At 40.5% G+C, this 19763-nt stretch overlaps 1 protein-coding gene across 1 annotated transcript in view; it reads left to right on the top strand.

Moving 5' to 3' along the window:
* galnt9 (polypeptide N-acetylgalactosaminyltransferase 9) overlaps positions 1–19449 on the top strand; it is a 117456-nt gene extending 98007 nt beyond the window's left edge. Inside the window, exons 7-11 of the mRNA XM_050050086.1 lie at positions 5625–5810; positions 7545–7682; positions 9753–9848; positions 17947–18114; positions 18295–19449. Of these exons, the coding sequence (XP_049906043.1) occupies positions 5625–5810; positions 7545–7682; positions 9753–9848; positions 17947–18114; positions 18295–18441 (735 nt within the window). The 3' untranslated portion in view covers positions 18442–19449. The remainder of the gene's footprint in view (positions 1–5624; positions 5811–7544; positions 7683–9752; positions 9849–17946; positions 18115–18294) is intronic.
* The last annotated feature ends 314 nt before the right edge of the window (positions 19450–19763 follow it).

Here is a 19763-nt window from a genome sequence, read left to right as displayed (position 1 = left end):
GTTTACAAGCACAAGAGTTCAGCGAGCCACCGAAGGACCGCCCTGCAGATTTACTATTGGTTCTGCAACGTAGGGAGTTTTTTTAAACTCTGAAATTGTATCCGCCCATCTAAACACAAAATCAGGGAGAAAGTCATCAGTCTTTAGTTAAGCAAAGCGTCTAAAGACTGACTTGTGAGTCTAAAGACTATTTGACTTTCAGCAGGCAACCCTACACTTTACAATAAATAGCAAAACATACACAGTAGGAAACAAGGAAGGAAAGAGTAAGAAACAAATTACAAATGACCATATAATTGGAGAATACTATTATTCTGAATTACCCTGAATCAAGGACACTGTTTCCCCAGGTAACATGTTCCTTCACTGTTATGAACAAGGGCACTGTGGTTTATTTTGAGGCAATCCCACATACACCATCCTGCTGCCAAAAAGCTCACTACCGTAACAACTATGTATTAATCCACAGCTAAAAATAGTCTAACTAACTAATAGTCTAGCTAACTTAATATTTACTCATACTTGAATAACATTTGCTAAAATCTACAGTGCCTAGCTGTTTAAGGGAGTTATTTAGGTGTTTTTTCCTTTTAAGTGTATATTTCTGACCTGTTTCTAAAGATTACATCTTCACATTACTTTCTTAACTAGTCCATACCCATTGAGTACAGCATACCATACCATGACTTAGTCATACCAAAAATTATAAAAAAAAAAAAAAAAAAAACATTCAGCCATGGGCATGGTGGTTAGCACTGTCGCCTCACAGCAAGAGGGTTGCCGGTTCGATCCCGGGTGTGGGAGCCCTTCTGTGTGGAGTTTGCATGGTCTTCCCATGTCAGCATGGGTTCTCTCCGGGCACTCCGGCTTCCTCCCACAGTCCAAAGACATGCAGATTGGGGACTAGGTTAATTGATAACTCTAAATTGTCCGTAGGTGTGAATGTGAGTGTAAATGGTTGTTTGTCTCTATGTGTCAGCCCTGCGATAGTCTGGCGACCTGTCCAGGGTGTACCCTGCCTCTCGCCCGATGTCAGCTGGGATAGGCTCCAGCCCCCCGCGACCCTCAAGAGGATGAAGCGGTTAGAAGATGAATGAATGAATGAATGAACATTCGGCCACAGGGGGAGCCACAGCGATTGGTCATATTTTAGCCATTTTTAAGCATGTTTCTGTTGTTATAGCGCCACCCAGTTGCCAATTACAGTTAAATTTCTCCAGTCACCTTGAGGCGCCCTGTTCTACATATCTACCAAGTTTAGTAAAAATCGATATGGCGGTTAGGCCTAGATAAGAAATTAGCTCTCTAGCACCCCCATTTTGTTTGATCGGGTCAATAATGAAGGGGGTCCCCTCAGATTATGTGTGGTCATATGCCTACAAAGTTGCGTGGTGATCGGTGAAAACCTTGAGATATTATACACCTTTATGTGATGAGCCACGCCCTCTGCAATATTCATTGCCTTATAGAAGCTCAGTTTTAGGAAGTTTTCCAACTTTTGCCAGGAGGGAACTTTAGATATTGGTCCCTAGATTATGTTCACCCAGTTTCATGCAGATCGGTCAAACTTCCTAGGAAACGATCGATTTTAAGTGTTTTTCAAAAAATTCAAAATGGTGGAAAATCTGTATAACCAGAAGTTATGGGTTCTTGAGGCAAATTTGTTCCTCATGAGGAGAGGCATCTCTGTGCCAAATTTTACATGGATTGACCAAGTCAGTGAGGAGAAAAACGTGGAACAGACACACAGACAGACAGACAGNCATCTCTGTGCAAAGTTTCATGTCTCTACAACATACGGGGCATGAGATATGCCCATTCAAAGTTTGTAGTTTCAATGGGTTGCTATAGCGCCCCCCTTTGGCCAGTTGATGTAATATTGCTTCATTCGCATCCTCCCATGACCCTCTACCACTGTGCCAAATTTTACATGGATTGACCAAGTCAGTGAGGAGAAAAACGTGGAACAGACACACAGACAGACAGACAGCGTTTTCGTCATTATATAGTAAGATAAACCAAAAAGGGCAAAATTCTCAAAATAGATTTTAATTATGTTCAAAGTATTTGCATTCAGGGGTCCAAAAAAAATCTTAAGGGGAAAAGGAATGTAAAAAACAGCAGAAAACTCTTGCAATTTGTTATTCATTTATTGAACATCAGGTGTCAATTAGCAAAATAAAACCATAAATTCAAAGTTATCATTATAAAAATCAGCAAATACTCTGCTGCTGCCGTTACATAGGTTAAAAGGACTGCCTTTGGAGCTGTCTCCTCCCTGTCAGTTCAGTGTCTGCCCAGTTAGCATGAGCTATATAGCTATATATATATATATATATATATATATATATATATATATATGAGACTATAGAAGGGAAAGTACACAGTTTTAATAAAGCACAACAAGCATGATTATTGTGAAGATGCCTTAAAGCAGAAGAAGCTGTATTTACTTAAATAAACATGGTCAGCTCAACAGTCTTGAGCTCTGCTCTGGACGTGATTCAGGAAATAGTTTTGCAGCAGTAGTCTCCTTTAACACCATGCAGGGGGTATCGTTTTGGGTTCAGAGAGAAGTTAATGGATCAGAACATCTGTTACGCATTGTGGTGATCATCATTAAGAGGCTGTGGGTGGTGGTGGCTCTGCAGTTTGTACGGCTGGAAGGGCATTACCATATGCTGTGGCATTCTGATGGCATTGCGTGAGTGTGTAACTGCCGGGCCACTTTCCCACAGCATGGCACAGATTTGCAGATTTGCATACTGTATATCAATGGAGGGTGTTATTTTGGGGAGAGTTTTAAAATTCAAATCTTTTGCTGCGCTCTAAGAAATGGTTGTTTTACTACCATGTGCCTGACATTATTCTCTTACCTTGAGTATGTCAGACGAGTGTCAAAACATTCCCAAGTCTGCAATCAATCAGCACTTCCTGCTTTGATAGATGCTGTTCAAGACGACAGATATTTACTGGGTTTATATATCACTCCATACACTCCTTACCATACACAAAGCACTCATGGGCTTCTGTATTTATGGGCCATAGACTCACAGAGCTATTTATTACACACTCTTTCACTTGCTTTAGCAGAACATAATGGACAGTAACACCTAATTGCAGCATCAGGCACATGTGTGTCAAGTTAAAGAAAGACCAGCTAGCTCAAAGGAAAACTTGGTGAGAGGAAATAGTGTAAAGGTTGCTGTGATGTACAATCTTTTGGGCTTCAATAGTAATCAATAGAGAATATTTGAAGCTAGTCAAATATTTGCTAACCCAGTGTTCGAAGGAGAGGTAGCATAAATACTCATAATAATAGGCTCCAGTGGTGTAGTGGCATTTGATGAGGTTGGTGCACCACTAGGTAGATGTGGGAGTGGTTAATTCTCCTATATATCCCAATGGCTTTTTGGCTGAAGGGTATGTATACTGTAAACAGCCAGGAAAAGAAAAAAGTTTATATACCTGCATAAACCCTCCACCACACTCATTTGAGATTAACATTCATAGGATTAGGTGTTTCTACAGTCCTGAAGGTGTATTCCTAGAGCCTCTCTCTTTCTAGCGAGTGTCAGTTCAACATCTGCCTGGTTAGCCAGAGTTAACATAGTAGCAGCAGTTAACATCTGACACTGAGCCATTAGACAGTCTCAACAAATTTAAACCGACACCGAAACAGCTCAACTACATCATTAACCTTGTTAATGACCATTAGCTAATTACGGAACCATTAGCTGTGTGATGCTAATTGTTAGCCCTATCACTGTGTGTGCCAACAGGCTATCATCAGCTGTCCCCGGCAGCAATTTTTTTTTTCTGGGATGGCGCAGGCATGACCCACCCTTTTCTCCCTCTGATTGGCTAGTACTGGTTTCGATTGGTTCGGGTTAGGTTTTGGTTAAAACGCAGCACTCCAATGAGTGCTGAAAGAAAATCAATATGTGGCAGTGAATGTTGATATTGTGGTGGGCAGCCACTAGTATAAACATTTCTTAGGCAAAACAGAAAAAGAATGTCAAAATTCCAAAACTGACAACTGGAAACTAAAACAATATCTGAGTTGTCATGAATTCAGATCCAGCCCTAATTTTCCAAGTTGTGGTCATTGTGCATGCTGCAGTCTGCTCCCATGTTTGTTTATCGAATGGACTTTGCATTCTGAACTGTAGATTTGGCTTGACTCCTTTGTGAACTGGAATATTTAGTAACAGATTTCTGTGTGCCCATGCATACATCTTATATGTTAATCAGTGGGCTGCATCAGAAAGCAGATGACTACAGCAAATCCAGTAATGAACGTGATGCTACTGACACATTAATCAAGACACATGTTTGACCCGTACCCCTGCATTTAAATTTGCTCTCAATAGCAGCAAGATATGAATGTGCGTGTGTTTTCCTTCTTAAACTCCTGGGCTTCAGTGTCTGAGACGCAGTGATGAGTGGTCAAAATGTCAAGTTTATTCACTTGACTATTTTTCAGTGTATGATTTTATGGCTTGAATTTCTGTACATGCCATGTACGATGTACTGCAAATGCAACCTTGATTTGTTCAGATTCAGTGTCAAACATTTTGCATAGAATGATAGACTGTGACTGTTTGAACAAACACAGCATGCAGATAGTGTGGGCAGAATGGAGATGTGCTGTGGAAAGGCTTAAATTATATATATTTTGGGAGTTTGGGCCATTCTTCCCACTGGTAATAATTAGATAGCACTTACAGAGTTAATTGTTAAGATTTTGACTTGTGTTGAGGTTGCTAAAAAAGGCTGCAAGCATCTATCACTGTTTACAAATTAAGCTCTGGAGTCAATATTAACTTTCAGTACTTACCATATTTGTGACAGCACACACCCTGTGCAAGGCTATGACTTCTTTCAGTATGACCTCAAAATACAGGGTGAGAGATAATCTGGCTAAACTGTTGGCTTGTTGACAATTTATCAGATTTTCTGACAGCTCTTTCTTTCTTGTCATGACTAACTTTGCTGTATCACTCTTGCTGTGTTCCAAGATCTCAACAATTACTTTGTAATCCGCTTCCAGTAAATGCCTCATGAGTGTGGAAAAGGAGGTATTTCAGTGTCTTTTTATCATATTTCTAATCATATTTTGAGTCTAAAAGCTAGAGACTAAATCATGGATGGGCAGAGAGCACAGGCCCAGGGGCCCAAAGTGTCAAGGGACCCCTGACCTTCACCTGCAAAATGTCACTCAAAGAGACTCAAAATGACCACAAAGAGATCCAAATCGACTACAAAGAAATGCAAAACAGCTGAAAAGAGACTCACAAAGACTACAAAAAGGGGCAAAGCAACCACAAGCGGACACAAAATGACCACAAAGAGACACATAACAACTACAAAAAGATGCAAAATTACTGCAGTGAGTCACATAACCACAGACACACAAACATTTTTTTAGTGATGTTGAGGGCAATTCCACATTTCTGGTAAGCAGTAGCAGTGAAGGAGTTTAATTTCCCCTGCACGAAACAGAGAATATGAAGCATCCTCTCTCATTCCTGGTATGTTTAGGTATATTTAAAAAGTAAAGCTATTCCTGTGTGAATCCACGTTTGATTGAACCATGGACTCTCTTTCCTGTTGCTGTCTAGGTGTGGCAGTGTGGAGGGAGTATGGAGGTTCTGCCATGTGCCAGAGTGGCTCACATCGAGCGCACCAAGAAGCCCTACAACAATGACATAGATTACTACGCTAAGCGCAATGCCCTGCGGGCCGCTGAGGTGTGGATGGATGAATACAAATCCCACGTCTACATGGCCTGGAACATTCCCATGAACGTAAGTTTTTCCTCCCTCTTGAAATCACTCCCTCCCTCAAACCCTGAGCTCCCTCTGCTCCCTCTCTTCCCCTCTTGCTTGCTCATTCAGACATGCAGCCCGGGTCCCCAGAGACACAAGTCAATAGAAATTCAAAATTCAGATTTCATCCCATTTGACCTTCACACTGGCAGCAGAGCAAAGGCAGAGCGAGGAGGCAGCAGAGTCTCACTCCAAACAGATGAGAGAGGGGCACCAAGTGATGAGCCTCATGTCTAATCAGTCTATTTTTACACACATCAGTTCAGTTTAATTGCTTTCAAGGGTCTTTGAGATGGGCTGCAAAATAATAAACAGCTACTTTCATTAATAAAGAGTTTAATATTGAATCCTAATTGCCTCTTCAGCCATGCAGAATGAGATGACTGTCAGTGAAGGACGTCAGTGAAGGCCTCTGAACGCTGCCCAAAACAACAAACTGCTGTTCATAACAAAACAATGACCAGCTGTGTAGCAGTCACACACAGGTCTGACATGCTGCTGATGCCTGCATGTCATCTACAAATTTGGCACAAACATCATTACATGAGAACTCACTAAGTGCAGGTAGGAAGCACCAGCTGGGGAAATGTTGTAACTATTGTGTGAGTGCAGCACGGAGGACATGTTGAGGAGGAGGAGGAGGGGCGGGATGGGAGGGGGGCAACTTTGACAAACTAGCCAATCAGGCCACATCCCTTCTCCAGTGTAATTACAAACACAGTGGCATGGCACGTTATTACCCCAGCTGTCCTGTGGCGCAGAGTTATTTTGTGTACAGTACAAAGACCTAACGCTACGATTATTCCATCTACCTCCCTCCCTCCTCCTCCTCCCCCCTCCCCCCTCCCTCCCTACCCGCCCATGCACACAATCACTGATTCTTGTTATTGTCTGAGGTACCCGCTGAGAGCACAATTACTTTGGTGGGGGAAGGCTTTATGATTCACAACAGTGGCCGGCCCCTAGTCCAAATACCAAACAACATCTCACTGAAATTAAATGCATTTGTTTGTGTCACTTTATGGTACAAAAAAGTAGACGTTTCCAACTAGAATTCATTATTAACAGATGTTGAAAGCAAGTTCAGCAGCTGGTTTTAGACTCCAGCAGAGAGGAGAAACTGATGAGAAGGATTTGCCTGGAAACGCTGTCTGGTAATGACAAAACTGTTTGTGTGGGTGTGTCTTTACAGCAATTTCCATGGGAAGGCCATTGTCCTTTCATTTGCATGTGTATGTTTTCTATGGCTATACAGAAAGCACATTTATTTGCATATTCATGCGGATTTAAGCAGTGCACTGTATATGCACATACTGATATGGGCTCTCTCTTGCCCCCCCCCCTCTCCCGTGTGTGTGTGTGTTTGTGTGTCAGGATCAGGCCTCTGTGCAAGGCAGTACAGCTATTAGGCATTCCCCTAATCAATCTGGGAAGCCACCTCCATAAGGCAGGCAGGGCCGTGAGGGCTCTTAATTAAGCAGCTGATTAGAATTTGCTCAGCACAGATCATGTCTAATGAAAGAACAATAAAGGTCCCACATGACAGGCGCATCTATCTATCTCTTAACTAAATGCTTGTTGCGTCCTCTCTGCACCTCAACACTCTTGCGTCTTCCATTCCTCCAGCAGCTTGTATTCTCACTTGGTTCTTAAGTAAAGTGCCCGCCGGCTAAGAGCTTAATTTCATCTTTGTTTTGCACCGTTTGTTGACAGAACCCTGGGGTTGATTTCGGGGATGTCTCGGAGCGCTTGGCCTTAAGGAAGAGGCTGCAGTGTCGGAGTTTCCGCTGGTACCTTGAACACGTCTACCCAGAGATGCGGATCTACAACAACACCATCACATATGGCGAGGTGAGACACTAACAGGATTATTGGAAATAGTCTGCATGTTGATTTTGCTATATCATCATCTGTAATTCTATTACAGAGCCATGGTTTAAAGAGGATGCATACAAAGAGACAGCTAATTTGATTCTACAGAATATAGATACAGAAAATGAGCTCGTGAGAATTTTTTAATTTGTGAGCTGTGCATTATCAGAATCATTTCTGTGACGTCTGTGTCTTTTTTGAGAGATATTCCCCTGAAACGCAGACGTAAGCAGAGAGTTGACATTTGTTATAGTTTGTACAAAACCCTTTGCAAGTAAGCAGTGGTCAAACACAAGCTGATGTGAGAAGATAAGTGACAGTCTCCAGCCTTACACTTCAAAGCAAATAAATATGAATTCACTGTAGCCAATCTCAAGTTAAAGTATCTCGTTGCTATAGCAATGCAGCATCACCACAGGATTAGATGCAAATTCCTCAGAATGAGTTTTAATTAAACACTTATTAGTTTTCCATTCCAACTTGATTGTTCTGGGCTTGGCTGCACACTCAGCACAGTGGGGGAAGAAAACAGGATTATGACAGGTTGAAGAAATGAACACACCTCAGAGTCAGACACTATTTGGAGGCTTGCTGAAAAGCACCATTTTTCATCTTATCAATTTCAACAGTGAAAAACAGTGTTAAAATCTATATGCTCTGCAAATGCAATGTCAGAATACACCTAAAAATTAACCTTTAGATTCATCAAAGTTGTGTAAATTTACCACCCCCTTTGTTTCCCCTGCCGCCTGCTTTGGCTCTGGCACCCAGCTAATGGATTCCTCAGAGCGGCAGCCACTTAAGTGGCACTATTTCAGATCTGTCGACAAGCCTTGTGTTGCCACACAGCCGCCGCCACAGAAGTGAGTCTCATCTGTCACTGAGCATCAGCACCGCGCTCGGCCGTGCTGACCAGACCAGCCGAGTGGAACCTTCCCTGACAACAGCACATGATAGATATGTCACAACCTGGAAATGAAGCCGTATGCATTCAAATCACACAGAGCCAGAGCTCATGCTCAATACACACCACCATCTGGAGGCCCGGAGGAGAGGAAGAGACAGAAGTGGGACTGGTCACTGCATGATGATATTCTGTCACGTCCAGGTCATCACTTTGAGAGAGGATTCTGCCATGTGAACAAGCCACAGTGGATCTGATAGACAGGAAGCAGCGTAACATGCATGAAATAATGGGTCGGATTAAAGGGAAATAAACAATTGGCAAATGATTTGCTTTCAGATCCAATTTTGTGGCAAATGTAACCATAGCAGCCAGTAGGGAGGAAGTACTTTTTGAGCAATGGTAGCAAAATCCTTTTTTATCTCCAGCACTGTGTAAGTGTGCACTTGGGTTTGACTAATACAGGCATCCACACTAATATCTATAATGTCTACCTATAGTCCTACCTTACATGTCATACTAATGAAATAGCTTTTTGTGGATGAGGCAGATTTTTAATTAGCTGACACCCCTGAAGCAGATGAGAGAAATGAGTTCCACCTCCATCATAATTTGCGCAACAATTATTGTCCATTTTATAATTAATGCCAGAGTGCAACATTTTTGTAACTGTGCTTAATATGCTTACTTGCTTAGAGTTAGATGAGAATATTGATACTGCTCTCTTGTTTGTATGCTACATCTAAAGATATAGCCAGGACACAGTTCTCTTAACAAAAAAACATGAACAAGGGAACACAGGTAGATTGGCTCTATCCAAAGGTAGCAAAATCTACCTACCAGCACCTCTGAAGCTCACTAACAATAATATTATTTTCTATTATATCACCAAAACCTAAGTGAAAAAACAACAAGGTAAGGGTTTTTCAGGGGGCTTCTTAATAACGACTGATAAGAATATTTTCACACGTCAAATTATTTTCATATTTTTTAAAGTAAAAAACAACCTTTACTTTTGATGCTAATACAGTGGCATCCACCATACAAAAATCTTCTCTCTTGTCTCTTCCTAACTCCTGCCATAACTTCTTCTTTAAAAATCCAAACATTCATAAAGAACCTGTACCTCCTGTGTTGTCTTTCAGGTGAGAAACAGCAAAGCTAGTGGCTACTGCCTGGACCAGGGCTCTGAGGACGATGACAAAGCCATCCTCTACCCATGCCACGGCATGTCCTCCCAGGTCAGACCAGACTCATGAGCTGTCTGCGTGTTCATGTTCACAGCTGTTTTCAGGGGCGTAAATATAGACAGTGCAGGCAGTGCGGTTGCACTGGGGCCTGTGAGATGGGGGATCCATAGAGAGAGTGGGTCCTCCAACAATGTGTTGGGTGGAGAATGGGCCCTCATGAGTGATTGCCACCATGATTGATGTTATCCAGTGTTAAGTCTCTGATCATGTGACAGGATGATATGTGCACTATAGCATGCACTAGGGCCTGTCATAGTAGCGTGCACTGGGGTCCATCGTGACTACCTTACGCCACTGGTTGTGTTCATTAATGGCATTATTGCCTGATGAACATGGCTAAAAAGCTTTGAGTCAGTTGTGTAGAGTCTTCCAAAGTAACATCACAAGTGTTATTTTTATATTTGGTTTCCATGTATTGCCCTCCTGGCAAACGTAAATACCCACTCTCAGATTTGTGAATCAACATATTCTGCATTTAAACACTTGAGGACTCTCCTCAGGATGATGTGGTGTAATTACTCTGCTCTTCAAGCCCCATAGAAGTTTAATCAAATGTTTTTTTAATAAGTGGTGCTAGCAACTGCGCCATAGAGACAAATATGTTTGCCTGATTGCTTCTAATTTAACAGAACTATAGACTTTCACACGTCCCTGCTGATGCTTTTAAGTAAACGGCTAGGACACACCCAAGAAACACTGAGGTCAGATTATAAAATGATGCCGCAAATCATTACTGAAGTAGTCACAATGAATTGTAAATACAGTTAATTATAAATCTAGATTCGGGAGCTACTTAAGTGGAAATAAAGTGGTGTGTGGATTCAATCATAAGGTGAATTCTACTTTAACAAGTATTTGGGTCGAATAGTAATAAACTCCCAAAGATGAACGTCTACACTCATGGAAGAACTAGTAAGATGTGGGTTTACTGTCGGTTTTAAAGGATCTGCACACCCACAAGGAGTTCTCAGGTTTGAAGATAAAGTTGGGTTCACAATACTCCATATCAATAAAATTATTCTAAAGGTGTAAACAAACATAAAACATGATGTTCAGATAGATAATAATCAAGCAAGGTCTTAACACATCTGTTTATAATAAATTCACTAAACCTGTGTGTAGGACCTCTGATAGTTGAATAATTATTGAAAAATAAATAAGAAATAAGAATCAAATAAAGAAATACATATGAAGTGATAGTGCAACATAAATAACACCACATACGAGAACACAAACATTTATACAGTATAACACAGTCCGGAGCACAGTGTGAAACACGAGGTGCACTTGTGGATGGCTTGCAGCCTTTATGTTGTCTGAAAATATGCATGAACCACTATTGCATTGAGATTTAATAATCAAAGAGATATTTACTTATTGCCATTAGCTAAGAGGTCCCACTGTCTGTTAACCCATATCACTGTTGAAGTTCTAAAAACCTTGATCTTTTTATGCGGCTGAATCTTCTTACTAGATCCTTGGGAATGGTTCGTCATTTATTAAATGGTTCATATACATTATACAGTTTATGTGTAGCAATCCATGTGTAGCAGACACATTAAAGGACCTCTTTCTTTTTTCCCATTGAGCATGACATGGCTACCTCCTGCCTCCTGACTTGTTTAATTAGCACTTAAACCTACTGCGGAGCCGATAAACATTCACAACAGACTCTGGGTATTATAGTCGGAGAATAAATGAAATGAGACTGGAAATGCACACTAGTGATATGTAAGCACATGCTCAGTATGCATTTATATACAGATTCATGCACAGAGGATCACATAAAGAGGTTTGGATAAATGTGAACAATCTTGATGAATTATTTTCAGTGTTTGAGGCATATTGAGAATAATGAAGTCAGCCACAGCGTTTCTCTGAACCATAATCAATAAGAGCTGGAGATGCAGCAAACACACAGATTGTGTCAGTAAAAACCAAATCTATTGGTATAACTGGGAAAGTAAGTTACATTGTGGACAGTGTCTTTGTGCCCTTTTTTATTCTTTAATTTATCCTTATTTCTCATGCACGCTGCAACATTGTGTGGGCCAGAACATTTTCCACAACTCTACATAAAATAATGCTACTCTAAAAGCACTTTTATAGAATAGCAGACCACTTAGATCATTGCACCTGATTGTCTCCTTCTGGACACATGGAACACAGAGAATGTAAAGCCTGAAATATACAGAATTTTTACTGTATATATCTCACCAGAAATCTGTATTTGTTTAAACAGTTAAATTATTTAGAATATAAAACTCCTGGGACAATAAACCAAATCTTTCCACTGCTTCATGATTAGGTAAAATGTGTTTGACTGTACAAAGTACATTGAGCAAGGCATCCCCAACAGCTTTATCTGATCTACTCAGTTGGAAGCAAAACTGGGCCACTCCCAGGTGAGATTACATGTACTTTTATGAATATGCAGGCGGATGCTGCTAGAAACAAGAACATGTGTGCTCAGCATAACCTTTACCTGAATAGATAGCAGGACAAATGGCACTGTGGGTGGGAGGCTGTTGTCCTGCTTTTTATGCTGTGAAACTAAAGCTGTTTGTGAATACAAATCATGAAAATGCTATTCATGTATAATATTTCTTACATTTCCCCCCTTTCTTCACTGCTTCTCTTCCTGGTGAGTGACATGTTCATTATCTGTCATGGGAGGGAGTATTATAAGGAGGTCAGCCGCTCACCGGCCTCTCCTCTCTCCCTCTACAGAGAGCTCAGCGGGGTCCAGTAATGTAAAGCTTCACTGACTCTTTTAATCCTGATCCCCAGGGGAAATAAACAAATGGAGATGAATTTTGTGTCTTTGTATCATTAGATTACAGTGATGACCGACATTACTGTGAGTGGGTCCAAGATTCAATTTCAAGGGCCACTGTTATTTTGCATTCTTTTTTAAACCATTGCTCCGTTTACTTATGAAAAAATATAATTGGCCAGAATAATTCTTCGCTGTGTTTCTGAGGAATGGGTCTCTCTGCCGGCTCTCCCACTGGAAATCTAAATCATGGATAATGCCTCACCTTTGTCCAATAGTTTAATGCAGTGAAAGCATGTTGGATGAGCTACAGAGCCTGCATCATTGTTCTACACACTCAAACACACACACGCAAACCAAGCAGTAGTCTGTTAAAGTGATGCATCTTTTTCCATAGATTTTCTTAAGATGAGATTTGAGATGAGCTCTTGAGTCTGTTTTTTCAGCCATATGGCTCTTAATGTTCAATATAACTACTATTATTAAATAATATCATATTGTATTATTGTTATTAATATTTTAATACTAGAGTTATCCCGATACTAGTTTTGGAAATGCCTCCAATACTGCATAAACTGCTGGATTGGGTATTAACGAGTATGTGAATCTTTACACAACAATCCAATACCAAATAATTTATCAATAAACTTACAGGTAGTTTCACAATAGCAAAAAATATCAGTTTTCCCGCAAATCAATTCTTCTTCGCTGCTCTAAAACAGCAGCTTACACAAGTTGCTGTGCAGCTTCTGGAAACTACTGTCAAAGAGCAACAAAGAAGAACTGATTTCTGGTAAATAGTGTAACGTTAGCAGTTAGCAAAATGTTAGCAATTTGGCAATGTTTTACACTAGAAAGTCCCACCAGTTTAGGTTTTAACGTGAGCCATGCCAACAACGATAATAGTAATTTCACATCCATACAGTGCATAAAATGCAGGAATCGGTACATCAGAATTCACCAGAAATCAGGAAATTAAGTTGTTGATGCTAAAAAAATTCGGGCAAAGGATCCCTAAACCACCCCCCGTTTCATATGTGTCCCCCTCAAAGTTAAAATAAAACCTATGCCCTTGCTCTCAGCCAGTCTCATCCCTAGTTCTCACAGCTCTGAAACAACTGTGCCAGCTGTAGGATGTGAACACACAGCACCACATAGTATTTGCAACCGAGGCCGACAATAAAAATAAATGCTAAAAAACTGTCTGGTCAATCCAAAGCTATTTCAGTCATAATTCTAGTGCATCACACATCGTAAATTGTCACATCACATTGTAATTAATGTGACAGCAGAGTCTGCTCCATAAAGCATGTTAATAATAAAACATGAATCAATTCTATTGATAAAGCAAAATTATAAAAGTTTGAAGGAGGTTGTGATGCCGGTACGAATAAGTCCCAGGAATCCAGCATTTCCAGCATACACAGGGAGAATGCCGACCAGTCTGATGTGTCTAGAGGTCTATTTTGTAGCAGTCTGGTGTCATTTAATAAAGGTAAACACAGTGGATGGCCATGCAATATAGTACTGCACTCTGACACAGCACTTCTCAAATCAGAGGACGATAGAATCAAGCATATTAATAGCAAATAGCAAATTGCTGCCGCAAGGAATCCCAACTATGTGTCGTGCACTTGGACGTGCATGGTGCTGATGGACACCCACTGCACCACTTAGGCTCTGGGGCCTCTTAAGTCTCTCCTATAGAGGTTTGCTCACTCAGATCCCCATGCTACACTGTAGCCCCATATGGAAAGGAAATGTGCCAGGTCCAGAGCTGAGGCCCCAAGCCCTTCTTAAGACATTTGTTATAATCCGTCGCATAAACTTACCCATAACTTCCTGGTGGAGCAAGGTACAGGAAAGGTAGAAATGTGGAGATTACAGCCCAATGCAATGTACAAACATTCCATCTTATATTGACATTGTCACAGCGTTGCACCATTAATGAGCTAATTAAGAAACTTGTGATTAGCTTGACCTCCAGAAAGCAGCTGCAGAACTTTTACGATGGCAGGAAGGCAATGGAGCGTCTAATGTTGCTGCGCGAGGCACAGGTTAATTGGCTTGGCAGAATCATTTCCTTGCGTTAATTATTTGTTATGGTCCCATTTTAAATGTATTAGCGTATAAAAGGCTGCCAGACTGAGCTGTAAACAGGTATTAGTAGGGATTATGTGGGGTTTTTCTCGTGCCCAGTCATAGTTTACACCATGGATAAACCTGCTTAGAGCGTTACAACCCTGAAAGACCCAAGACAGAAATCTAAAATTCCATGAAGAATTCTCAATCACACTGCCTGTAATATTGACCTTTAGGCTGCCACCGGGAGAAAAGCAGCACAAGTTCACAACATTACGTGTCTTGCAGTAGACTGAGACTTTGAAATTTGTTTATGTAAATGTCGGATATTCTTCCGTCCAGAGAATTATCCTTATCAGCATCATGATTAACAACCCAACCAGCTCCAGTGAACTTGAAGTGACACAAAAACTGGTGCTTCATTTTTTTCCCATTTGTTCCAAGTGGCTCTTTAAGGGCAGAACATTGGATTAAAAATCACCTGTACGCTCTCTTCTCAGAAGGAGCAACACCCACACAGGCCACTTACTGCAGCTCTGCTTTCTCCATCCACATTCCAAAAATCCTCCACTCAGACAAAGTTATATCAGTTTAAAGAGAGTTTTACATTCTGAAATCGACTGACAAATGAACTTGAACAGAATATAGCCACAATAATAGGTTTTCATACAAGTACATTTTAAACTTTAAAAAAATGGGACAATAAAGGTATAGTTTGATTCTGCATCAATAAAGCATTGGAAAACACAGATGTTATTTGTGTCAACTTTTCAGAGGCTGTTACATTGATCCTTCCAGGACTGTGAATAACATAACTACCTACCCTGTGCTTTAGTAGAAGACAGTGTGTGTGTGTGTGTGTGTGTGTGTGTGTGTGTGTGTGTGTGTGTGATTCAGTCATGTATGCGTGTTACCATCAAAGCAGGGCTGCTGTCGTGCTGAAGACCTCCCTATCTTTGGCATCTCATTTTTCAGAGAGGATCACTCCCATAAATAATAAATGCTATCTCTACTGTATCCTTACGTAATAGATACGTATCATCACAGAGCCTTTCATGTGCAGGATTAAACAGTCAGGGATCAAGTTTTGGTTTGGGGAAATATTGTGGCATTAATAAGCTGTACACTGTGGTTTGCGTGCAATGCTCTGCACCCAAATATTCTACACAACCAGAAGTAACAAGGAAAAACAGTCCTGCTTTTTAGAATCTGTCTGAAAATAAAAGGTTAACACAAAACATGTATCTAAACTACATATTTAATCAAGATTGAGTTAAGACCTAAATCTGACTTTGACATTTTTTACCATATAAACATATTGCACCACAGAAATGTATGATTTCTGTGAAAACAGCTTTTAGATTGCACTGTGAACAAAGAGCCAACCAACTAGAGAGCTACAGCAGGGAAGCTTTATTAAGTGAAAGCTAGCTGGTGAGACAGCCACAGCTAGTCTTAGCTAAAGCTAAAAATACATTTACTTATCAGGTTTTCCCTACTTATAATGATAGCTGCCAGGGGCATAATTTACAGGAGTGGAGGGGGTGGGGACATCTTCAGATGGCAGTACTGGACCTCTCTTTTTTTTCCTAAGGTATAGCAGTCAGAATGGTGTTTGTGTCTTAAAAAGAATTTAAAGTCTTTATAAAATCTTGGAAAGTAGTGACAGCATCTGTTAGCTAGTTGAGCTAGTTTAAACATTTGTAAGAGGAAATATATTTTTATATCTTTGGCTCCATGGGATCAAAATTTTGTTTTTGATTTATTTTCTATAGCAGTGGTTTTCAAACTTTTTGTGCCCACAGCACGCCAAAGAGCAAGCCTAAATCTCAAGGTACACCTGTTTTATATCTGTGCACAATAGCTTCTATAACATATATTATCACTCTTACCACAACATAAGAAGAATAAGACAGGTAGATTACATGATACTGTCTCCTGACTTTCATCTCTTTTCTTTCCATGGTAGGTCGTCTTCGCTGGTGCTTTGTTTTAATTTACTCCCACTCTTGTTTTTCTCGGTTTAATTGTATCATCCCCCACACTGGCTGCAAATCTGGGCTTTTGATGTGTCACACACTTATAATTCCCATGTGCAAACAGCGACCAACAGGTTCCCCGTGAAGGGTTTTTAAATCAACTTCAATTCAATTACATTTCTTAGCTGGACTTTGCCTCTTTATTGGGAAATGGGTGTGCACAACATACCGATACTATCAATTAAAAATTAATTCATAACTTTTTGTATAGGCCCAGTTGAATATTGCAGTCATAATGGTTATCACAACACTGTTCTAAAGTAAAAAAGAGATTTTAAAAAAGCAGTTTAGTGTTCATACTTTGTCACGTTACCATGCAAAAATACATTTTACTCCTGATAACCTGAATTGTACCAACATACCACATGAATGACCTTAAATGAAAATAACTTTTATGGTGTCTATGAAATTTCTGCACATGACAGCTTTGTATTCAAAAGCCTCTAGGCTCTAGGTTTATAACAAAACACATTTTGATATTCCTATTGCTTTGAGGTGAAGGGCAGGTACCAAGGCAAATTTGAACTAAATTCCCCTAATAGGGGAAAAATTCCATGAGGTTTAGTAATATCTCTGGAGTGGTTCTAGTCTGCACTTATTCAGTTATGCAGTGAGTCAATATAAGGATCAATTTCATCACTTTGTGCTGTATAAAATGTTTTTGTTATGTCCATCCCATTCATAATGGGGACATATTCAATTTATGAAAAAACATGGTGGTGTTTTGTTCTTCCTAAGGACGGTTTATCTGACAAGCTAATGCCTTTTTAGGCCTGTGCTGTTTATACTCTTATTTTCTTGAACAAACTGATGAAATAGCCGAGGAAGCTAAAAGACCTTTTTTATTGTTCATTTTAAGGATGATATAAAGGCAGAGTGCAGTATCTGCAGTTTCTATGTGTTATGTGGGTTCTATGCCAGTTACTTTATGTGTAAAATAATCAGCTTGAAAAGGTGTAAAATGAAAGCATTACAACCTTTCTATCTGTCACACAGTCTGCCAACCAGCCTGAAAACTTTAAAGCCTCTGTGGTTACTGCTGTCTGTCTCATCGAAGCCCATTTACAGCTTGTGCTTTCCACTGATGTTGAGGTGCTCTCCAAACAGTCGAGTGTTTGTTTTTTGAAGCTGTGATTGCTGCCACAGTACCTGAGTCCAGCAGTGTAACACATCGGTTTTCTCTGTGTTGCAGCTCGCCCGCTACTCCACTGAGGGGCTTCTCCAGCTGGGACCCCTGGGGTCGACCACCTTCCTGCCTGACACAAAATGCCTTGTTGATGACGGCAGAGGACGAACACCCAGACTGAAAAAATGTGATGCGGTTTCAAGGATTTCTCAGAGGCTGTGGGACTTTACACAGGTAAAGAGGAAACAAATGATTTTTGTCCTAATGAAGCCTGAAATAAGACAGTGACACGTGTTACTGAATGCTTAATTACTGTCATTGTTACAATAACAACAGGCATTAGAGTGTGGGAGTTATTCTATGAATGAGGCTATTGTACAAATGTGATCATATCCTCATGTGTTTAAATTTCAGAATGGTCCAATCATCAGCAGGGACACTGGTCGATGTTTGGAGGTAGAAATGTCCAAAGATGCCAACTTTGGCCTTCGCCTGGTGGTCCAGAGATGTTCCGGTCAGAAGTGGATGATACGAAACTGGATTAAGCATCCCAGGCATTGAAGCCAGAGAGCAACCTCTGAGACAGTTTGGGCAGCGTGTCAAGTCGCAGTTGGATCTCAAACTGTGGACAGTTGAGAGAGGAGCAGGGACTGGTAGTGCCAGTGTGTGGTATTTCACACTACAGACTGCACTGCACACTGAGCATTCCTCAGGCCACAGAGCTTTCCAACACCAAGTCTTAAAGAAGAATCTGATAAATTCATGTGTTCCACTGAGCGGCGCGTTCACAGAGAACTTATGGCAAGCTGCACTCTTTGAAATGGCCCTCATTTTTGACACTCAGCTACATGTATAGAACAGAGTAAGAAGACACCTGAGTGCAGCCCCTGAAGGTGGCTCAAGATCCTAGTAAAACTTTTGTTTCTACTGTAAAGCTATCAGATCTTTGGAGATGAGAAAGAGTGTGTAAGCGTGTGAGTGTTTTTTTCTGAGTGCATCTGAGCAAATCAAAAGATATGATTGCTGTCAATTGCCACATCGAAGTGATTATTTTGGGCTGTGATTTGGAAAATTGCTTTGGACATATTGTGCTACACTGGCAAGACATGTAATAGGCTTCAAAGGGGCTGCCCACCATCTGATCGGGACGCATTTCACCTGCACTCACACAAAACACTACAGTTCTTTGTTTCTTTGGACTGTATTGCTCGCTGGGGACAGGAGCAATCATGTGCCTTTTTTTTCTTCATTTTCTGCTTAATCTGACCAGGGAATGTCAGTCCCAAAAGCATGTACAAAATTATTTGAAAATTATTAATATATGAAACAATGTATAAAACACTCTAATGATAGTAATATATTGTAAAAAGTCAAGAATTGATATCCGTCCTCTGATAACAATTAGGATAATAAAATCATTTTTATGATGAGCCGCCTCTCCGTCTTTCTCTTTCAGAGCATTCGTATCACTTCTGTCGGCTATTCAAAGAATTCAGTGTCAACTTTTGCTCCATGAGTGAACTTGGCTGTGTGTTACATAAAAACTAAGCATTTTCTTATGTTCTCTTGAAAAGGCAGTTGTTAACAGCGGCAGCACAATTGCCTGTCTTTTGTTCCGCATGCACTCAAAACCACCTCAAACCTCCATCAGGTTCCTGGCCCTGTAACTATGATTGTTCCAACCCGCCCACTGGCTTAAACTGAAAGCTTTCCAATTATTATAGTCAGAGAAAACTTCTTAACTTGCTCAGTTTTTCTCATGTCCAGACAAAAATATGGCAGTTTAGAAAGAATGACGTGAAAGTGTCTTTTGAAATGCTTTTAATATCAAAACCTGTTCAAGAGACGCCCACATTCTTTTCTTAGTTATGTAACACACTACA

This window comes from Epinephelus moara, chromosome 8 (assembly GCF_006386435.1).
Source record: "Epinephelus moara isolate mb chromosome 8, YSFRI_EMoa_1.0, whole genome shotgun sequence".
Lineage (NCBI taxonomy): Eukaryota > Metazoa > Chordata > Actinopteri > Perciformes > Serranidae > Epinephelus > Epinephelus moara.
Note: the sequence above shows the minus strand (reverse complement) of the source record. Positions and strands in the feature narration are given on the sequence as shown.